Source organism: Mauremys mutica, chromosome 11 (assembly GCF_020497125.1).
Source record: "Mauremys mutica isolate MM-2020 ecotype Southern chromosome 11, ASM2049712v1, whole genome shotgun sequence".
NCBI lineage: Eukaryota > Metazoa > Chordata > Testudines > Geoemydidae > Mauremys > Mauremys mutica.
Genome location: NC_059082.1, coordinates 40,797,978 through 40,806,254, shown reverse-complemented (window position 1 = coordinate 40,806,254; position 8,277 = coordinate 40,797,978). Strand labels below are relative to the sequence as shown.

Genomic DNA, 8,277 nt, shown 5'->3' with positions numbered 1-8,277 from the left:
CTTGATGGAGGAAAAGAGGAAAAAGTTAGCGGAGATGATCTGGAGCTGCTGTTATTGGAGTCTGATCCTGAAGGCAAAACACAAAACTACACACACAAAAAGAGGACAAAAGAATGGTAGAGTTAAAAATACACAGACTGCCTCTGGTCCTGACTCACTTGCAACCTCACTATTAAAGAGGTACAGGCACAGCACGCAATCTGATTAGTCACTTTAAGACCTGGTACTTGTACCAGTATCTATCTGTTTAAGGTATTGCTTTTAGCTGCCTCACAGTAGTGTTTTAAAAGGTACAGGCTTGGCCAGCTATGCTAGACTTGTTAGACAGAAAAGTGATACAAGAGAGGGAGTTACAGCAGACTCAAATGTTTAGGATTTCTTGAAGACAGTGGAGATGGCAATATCGCTGGTTCCTTCTCTGGCCTGGTCTAGCCAGGACACCTTTTAGGAACAGGACAATGAAGACCCAGTGTCATGATGGATCCTGGAGTCTCAGGAGACAGTGGGGGTGACAGCCATAGTAGTTAATCTTATTCCTTCCAGTGCGTACACCCTCTACCTCCATTGAGTGTCTCTCAATGTATCCAGAAAGGGGTGACAGCCCCACTCCATTAGCCACTCAAAATACATGTTGTTGATTTCAACTGTTTCCTCCCCTTTCTAGGATCTTTCAGCTTGTCGTAACACATGACTTTACCAGGAGCCTCAAAGACCCCTTAGACTGGTATAAACTAGATTGTTTTTTTAAAGAGTGCTGTTCGTCTCCAACTGCAGCTGACTTTTTACAAAAAACAATTTTTATTTACCAGCGGAGTTGGACTTATCTTGGAAAGTCAGAATACAAGCTCCACAAAACAGCACCTACCAGCTCCAACTGGATGAGAGCCTCACTGGGCTAGGTTCTGCGGAGTACAATAGTCAGCTCACCCATCTCTATTTACATATGTAGTGTGCTGTCTACTATGCACTGAGTTATTTCAGCATGATTGTTCAAGTGCCTCTCTCCTATGAAGTGTTTTGGACCCCTTTCAGAGAAGTGTAAGTGTATTTTCAATCTCTGCCCTCACTATCCTGAGAGGGCAAGGTCAGGCACTTCAGATTTCAATGAAGATACCAATTCAGATTTCTTTGTAGAACACTTCCATTTAATAGAAAAAAATCACACTGCCTTTTAGGCGGTAAAGCACAATATGGCACCAGTCTTCAACAACATAAGCAGCACACTACAATGGAATCATTAGGGAAGCCAAGAAAGCCATTTTAAGCAAGATGATAAAAAAAGACTACTTAAACAGTGCTTTATAATGAACGCTAAGCTCCAAGAGATATATATATTAATTTTATCAGAAACTTCCTTGCAATCACTCAAACTTTTGAAGTAGTTCTGAGGATGATTGAGTAAAAAGCCTAATGTTACTTTATTTAAAGTTCTGTACAATAACTAAACAAAAAAGCCATCAGGAATGTAAAAAAAGATATATACAAAATGTACAAGAAAGCCCAACTCAAGTATAGGAAATGCACAGTCAGTAAGAAAGAGGCAGGACTGAATCATATTTGCTCATCTTCAGAGGATGCACCATCTTCTGTGGGATCTGGAGTCAAGGGACGAGCTCTGTAGGGATAGGAGAGAATTTTAACTTTCAAATGTAACTGACAAATATGCTGGTTGAGAGGTTCTTCTAACAGTGCTCTTCAGGGAGCCTCTGACATACAAGATTAAGTAATGTAGACTACTAGAATTAGTGGCCCTTAACAGATCTCAGTATTCTTTTGTACACTGATGAAATATAGTAAGGAATCCTCAAATCAATATACAGTAGTCAACTCACTTTTTAGCAAAGCAGCCAAAAGGTAAAAGCCACTTTAACTAACTCACACATAGAGTTCCTAAGAAGCCTTTCCCCTTTGGAAGTTCACTCAAGTGCAGCGGATTTTATGCTGCATTAGGTACCCCCTGAGAGCCCTTCCTTGATGGAAGGAATTGGTTCAGCCACCTTTCCTTTATCTAAAAGTGACCACACACCCACCTTCCATAGCTTCTGTGGAGCTGAGAGGCTCTGAGCATAGTAAACTAGTCGGGGAGGGGGGAAGGGCAGCCAGCATGGGGCGCTAGAAGAAAATGGTGTGTGACTATATCAGGTGTGGGCAAACTTTTTGGTCCGGGGGCCATATCTGGGTATAGAAATTGTATGGTGGGCCATGAATGCTCATAAAATTGGGGTTGAGGTATGGGAGGGGGAAAGGATGAGGGCCCTGGCTGGGGGGTGTGGGCTCTGAGGTGGGGCCAGAAATGAAGAGTTCAGGGTGCAGGAGGGGGCTCCTGGCTGGACCAGGGGGTATGGGGTATGTGTGTGAGGGGTCCAGCTGGGGGTGCAGGATCTGGGGTGGGGCTGAGGATGAGGGGTTTGGGGTGCAGGAAGGTGCTCCAGGATGAGACCGAGGGGTTTGGAGGGTGGGAAGGGGATCAGGGCTGGGACAGGGGGTAGGGGCAGCATAGGAGCGGGAGGGGGGACATGCCACTGCTTCCGGGAGCCACGCTGGAGCACCAGAGCAGGGCAAGCCCTCAGACCCCACTCCCCAGTGGGAGCCCACCCCGGACTAGATAAACAACTCTTGCTTCACTGAAGGGTAAAACCGCAGCACAGAGTATCCAGATGAAGAGGTAAAAACAAGAACACGCTCGTCATCATCTTAAGGAGACAGGGCCTTGGAGCTGGACCAAAAAGCAACTATCTATAGCAGAGATTCTCAGCTTGCCCTTCCCGTACTGCCAAATAGGCTTGGTGTGAAGAGGCTGAGAACCATTTGTCTACTCTACAGCATACTTCTAGCCCTACACAAAAGTATGGGGTGGGTTGCAGGGAGATAAAACAGTAGAATGGTGAGGGATCTGCTCTTAAGTCATCCTTAAAGGACCCAGGTTAAAGCCTTTCCTGTTAGGAGTCAGAGGATTACAAACAAGACCCAAGATTAGTTTCTGCACCTAGCCCAGTTCCCCCTAGATCTCCAAGGGGAAATAAAGAACCCCCTTCACAGAGTTAAACATCACACAGCCTTTTATTTTAGTAAGCCTAAAAATAACAGTGCTGTAGTCAGCTGAAATGTGAACTAGCTAAGGCAGAGGCACAGCACTTCAGGTTCTGAAATACAAAATATGCAGACAGTCTCCACAGATCAGAGTTACACCCAGTTAGAATAGCAAAAGACTACAGATTAAGGATGTTCAGAGCAAAGACTTTACCTAAGCATCTTATTGCTAGTTCATCAGTCTTCAGCTGCCTCCGGAAGAGTCAGTGGATTCAAAGGTCAAATTTTATCACAAGAAACTGATAGCTTTTCTAGATTGAGCCACAAAGAGTTGGCTGCACCCTTATTAAAAGGTGCCTTGGGCTGCTGGACCTTCTCTTCTGGAGGCCACGATCTTAGCCCTTCAGTGACTATTTGCTCCTTGAACAGTGAGCAATTTTCACTTTCATAGCAATATAGTCCTAAACATACTGCAGTTACCAGTATGTAGAAAGTTTCCCCTCTTTGCTACTTGACATATGCATATCTCCAGTAGAACCTCAGAGTTACGAACTGACCAGTCAACCACACACCTCACTTGGAACCAGAAGTACACAATCAGGCAGCAGCAGAGACCAAAAAAAAAAAAAAGTAAATGCGGTACTGTGTTAAACGTAAACTACTAAAAAAATTAAGGGAAAGCAACATTTTTCTTCTGCATAGTCAACTTGCAAAGCTGTATTAAGTCAATATTCAGTTGTATGTTTTTGAAAGAAAAACCATAATGTTTTGTTCAATTAGGAACATTTAAGAGTTACGGACAACCTCCATTCCCAAAGTGTTCATAACTCTGAGGTACTACTGTACTGCTGAAGGGAGCAGTATGAGCAAAAGCAGAGGCAGGGCACAATTCTTGTAAGATAAGGAGAGTAATCATTTATACAAGATGGGAATTGTTGGCTTCGCAAGAAGCATTTGCTACTCCAAGCCCTGAACCTTGCTTTCTGGTAACATTTTCCCATTGGAAAGACTTAATCTGAGGACAGCACTAACATTTATCAGACATCCACTCTCAAGATGGGCCAAAGATGCCAGTCCAAGTATTTTATCCAGACAGCCACGGTGCATCCAGCCACCAATGTTTAAACAATGGCAAAAACCTGTTCATCAAAAAGGAAGTGCAACTTTAAAGAATACTGTGCAGTTTACTGTAATCTATTTACCTTTACCCTGCCCCCGAAAACAACAGAAGCATGAGACACACAACACAAGGCTACCCCCACCTTCCTTACTGTGGCCTAAATAATGCACAAATTGCCCAACTAATTCAGGTAAGTGTTCCAATGAGTGAGCCATTTCAAATAAAAAGATTTCTTGCACACGCCCTACCTCCTATCTTGATTACTGCAGTCCCTGCCTCTTCTTCCCAACTTGCAGCAATTGTTTCAAATGGACTGAAGGGAAGCAAATCTCCCATGTCTATACTGCATTTTGTTTAAGTTTCTTGTCTAGGCATTCAACTCTGCCCATCTACTGAATCTGCTCCAATCATATGCCAGTGTCTGCTTCTTTCACAGCCAACCTCAGGCCACTTCCTGTTCTGTCCACTATGCACTGACACTCCCAGTGGTGCACAGCTACTAAGGAAGTCATTAAAGAAAGTTACTATTTTACCTAGGAAAAATAGTTGAGGCAGAACCATCGTTTGCTTACTTTCAAAACAAGCCAGTGTGCACATTTTGTTCTAATGTTTTGAGACATGGAGCAGCAACCTAAGATCCAAGTTCAGAAGTCTGCTTTGTTGTCTAGTCTAAGCCTTTAAAAGTTAGATATTACACCCATTGAGGCACTCTCTAGAGTCTTTCAATAGATTAGGTCAGTGGTTCTCAAACTTTTGTACTGGTGACCCCTTTCAAATACCAAGCCTCTGAGTGCGACCCCCCCTTTATAAATATATTAAAAAGTGTTTTTCATTTAACACCATTATAAATGCTGGAGGCAAAGCTGGGTTTGGGGTGGAGGCTGACAGCTCATGACTCCCCCCCCCTCCCCCCCGTAATGACCTCGCGACCCCCTCAGGATTAGGTTGACAGGAGTAACAGATTGGCTCACTTCGATGAACAGTTGTCGCAGGCAAAGATCACTGAACAGAAGGGTGTGCCAAAACTGCACCCTTCTCTGTCAGACAACATATTGTTTTAAGATGTCAGAATCAAAGGGGCCAGTAGAAAAGAGAACTCTCTTGCATTTCTTTGTTCAGTGAGTTAGATGTTTGTTGCTTTTGGGAAGTTTCAAGTTTGCATGTTTATACCAGGTACGCAGATCAGGTAAAGTCTGAGTAGGGTGACCATACATCCCATTTTGGCAGGGACAGTCCTGTTTTTAAGCCTTGTCCCACCCGTCCTGACTTTTTTGGCAAGAGCAAATGGGACAAATGCCCACTTTTGTCAAAAAAGTGGAGGCTGGAGGAATGGGGGGGGGGAGGGAAGGAGGAAAAGGCAGAACTCAAGCAAGCAGTGATGCCAGCTCCAGCTTCACGCAGGGGGCAGGCAGGGCTCAGGCAAGCAGCAACATCAGCCCCATGTTGTGCGGGAGCACCTTGGGCGAGCAACTGGGGACAATTCTGGGGGGAGGGGGCTCAGTCTAGCCCCACATGGTGTCCTGTTTTCCCTCTGGGAAATATGGACTTCCTAACTATGAGGGGGAAGTCATGTCCTTCATGCTGACATCTTTGATGCCAAAATACTCAGTTGAGAACAAAAATTAAATATGATTTGTTGATTTTGTACTTTCTCCTCCATAACCCAACAGAAATGAATCCTTACTTCTTAGCAAGCCTTCCTATTCCACTGCTTCCTGCCTCTTCATCATCAGGCATCTGGTTCTCTTTCTCTGCATGTCTTGAGGACTGCCCGAAGAATTCGCCAATCCCTTTTTGCCAGGTTGGTGTTGGTCTCACACATACTGGATTTCCACCAGCATACTTGCTTTCAACTACAAAGGAAATGAGTTTATCAAGCTAGCCATTGAGACAACATATGCTCAGCAATCCTGGACACATCTCCTAGTTCAATGAGAAAACAGAATAAATGGCTTACCATAAACCCCTTAACAAACATAGTCACTAATTGATGTTGCGCTGCAGCTCCATACCATCACATCACATCTCCAGACTAACTCCCGGGCAAATTGTTCTAAGCCAGTAGCAAGTTTTGCGGGCTGAATTAGGTCCCGTCTTTGCATCAAAGTATCAAATCCTTCCGTGGAGAAGGCCAAACCCCATGGTTCATTAGGGTCCATGGGCGATTAACAGCCGGTCTCACACGAGTGTCTGTGAGAAGCCTTGGGGAGCTCGCTCGCTACGGGTCGCTGCTATCGCTCCCTGGCGTGTCTCTACCCCCGTGTCCCTGCCCAGCGTCAGGGCTCGGAGCGCCCCCCCCCCGGGTATGGAGGGGCCGTGAGGGGCCGCACCGCCGGGGGCCGCTTGCCCAGCCCGGCGCAGGCTCGCGGAGCTGCCGCTGGGTGAGCGCCCGAGATACCCGCAGCTCGGGATAGAGAAGCGGGGTGACCCGGTCCCCTCGGCCCCGCCATGACGAGCGGCCAGTGGGCCCGGGCCCGAGGAGCTGCGAGGCCAGCGGCAGCCGCCGCCCCGCGATCCCTCAGCCCGGGCCAGGCCGCGCGGCCCCAGCAGCGGGCTCCCCGCCCAGCCCGCCACTCACCTTTCTTGGCAGGCGGCGAAGGGCCCGCGTTGGCGCTGCTGGAGCCCAGCGCTTTCCGGGGAGCCCGGGCGGCGACCACTGCAAGGGGAGGGAGCGGTTAGTGCCCGGCCGGGGAGCGCTCGGCCCCAGCCCCCCGGAGGCCTGGGCGCCCCCCGCCCCCCACCTGCTCCCGCCCGCACCTTTCCGGTAGGCCCCGCCGGCCCCGCCGCAATCTGCCTTGGTCCGCACCATGCCGAGGGGAGGGGGAGCTCGGCCCGCGCGCTGCCTGCAGCGGACAGAGCGGGAAAGAGCCCGCGCTCGCACGCCCCGCCGGCACCACACAGCTTTTCCCGCGCGCGCCCCGCGGCGCGCTCCTATTGGCCGGGAGCGGAACCGGAACCGACGACTCAGTGGTTCTCCGCGGCAGGCGTGGGCGGGGATCCGCCCCCTCCCTCCTGAGGCGGGAGCAGCGATCGCTGTGACGAGCTCGTCAGTGCTCGCCCGGCCCCTCCCCCACTCAGCAGAGCCCGCGCCCTTCCCTGGAGCAGGAGCGATCAGCCCAGCGCCGGCTCCCTGGCCCAGGCACGTGTCTGGGAGGGGGAGTAAAGTCCAGCTGGCTGGTATCGGCCTTTAGGGCACCCAGCGCTAGGGGTCAGCACTGGACAAGCATGCAGCTGCTGCAACACAAGGGGGAGAGGGGATAGGGTGAGCAGATGTCCTGTTTTTATAGGGACAGAGCCATAATTAGCTATTTTTGCACCTGTTGGTGCCACTAGGCCTGAGTAAACCAAAGTTGTGACTTTGGGCCTGAAGTGAACCAAAGTTCTTACATGCTGTGAACTTTAACCAACCTAAGATGCTAACAGACTGTAAGCAAAATGTGTAACTGTCAGCAATCTCCGCTTGCAAATGTAGGAGTTTGAAACAGCAGAAGCGGCGGGGAGGAGGGGGAGAGGGGGAAGGAAAATCTGTATGCGTTTGTTCTGTGAAGGCCACAGATAAGCTTGTGCATGAGAACCTTTTCTAACACGCTGAAATGTAATGCCTAATGTAGCTGCTGCTGGGAAGGGAGGGGTGAGGGGGAAAACCGAACAAAAGGCTTACACAAACAAGTGGGGTATAAATGCTGGGACCCCGCCTGCGCACGGGTGTGCAGGATTTGAGAAGGCTTTTCTCCCTGGCACCTTTCTTTGGGCCCAAATAAACCTGGTTTTGCTTCTCCACCCTGGTGTGATAATTAGTGCGACGCACACCGGGCAACGAACCCTGCTGTTGCTCCGCCTCGGGCTCTTTGAGCCGGCAACAGTTTTGGCGTCCCTGGGTGGGCTCGAGGCAAAATTGTGCCTTGCCCGGACTCCTCCAATGGCCAGTGGACGAAGGTCACAGCCAATGCCCAGCGCGCACCGGTGCCTTTACCGGGGGCCTTGGCAGAGACGCGTCAGGCTGACCTTGGAGGGCACAACGGTGCAACGCACTCAGATAGTGGAGAAGCAGCTACGGGCGACGGTGGGGAACCGGTCCTGTGGATCAGGTAGGAACAGTCCAGTGGTGTGGACTTTTGCCCGAGGCT

The 8,277-nt window shown here is 49.2% G+C and overlaps 1 protein-coding gene across 1 annotated transcript; it reads right to left on the bottom strand.

The window, feature by feature from the left end:
• Nucleotides 1-1,127: 1,127 nt before the first annotated feature.
• Nucleotides 1,128-7,104, bottom strand: PCLAF (PCNA clamp associated factor). Its single transcript, XM_044978860.1, has 4 exons — nt 6,908-7,104; nt 6,729-6,806; nt 5,835-6,003; nt 1,128-1,615 (listed from the first exon to the last, which is right to left on the bottom strand). The coding sequence occupies exons 1-4, from the start codon at nt 6,957-6,959 to the stop codon at nt 1,552-1,554; spliced, it is 363 nt and encodes a 120-aa protein (XP_044834795.1). The 5' UTR covers nt 6,960-7,104; the 3' UTR covers nt 1,128-1,551.
• Between the last annotated feature and the right edge of the window lie 1,173 nt (nt 7,105-8,277).

What these genes read in the sequence shown, in the direction of transcription:
- PCLAF (XM_044978860.1), bottom strand. Translation starts at nt 6,959, where the DNA reads ATGGTGCGGACCAAGGCAGATTGCGGCGGGGCCGGCGGGGCCTACCGG. An exon ending in CGGCGGGGCCTACCGGAAAG is followed by an intron (nt 6,807 to 6,907) that starts GTGCGGGCGGGA and finishes CTCCCCTTGCAG; the next exon opens with TGGTCGCCGCCCGGGCTCCC. An exon ending in TTCGCCGCCTGCCAAGAAAG is followed by an intron (nt 6,004 to 6,728) that starts GTGAGTGGCGGG and finishes TTTCCTTTGTAG; the next exon opens with TTGAAAGCAAGTATGCTGGT.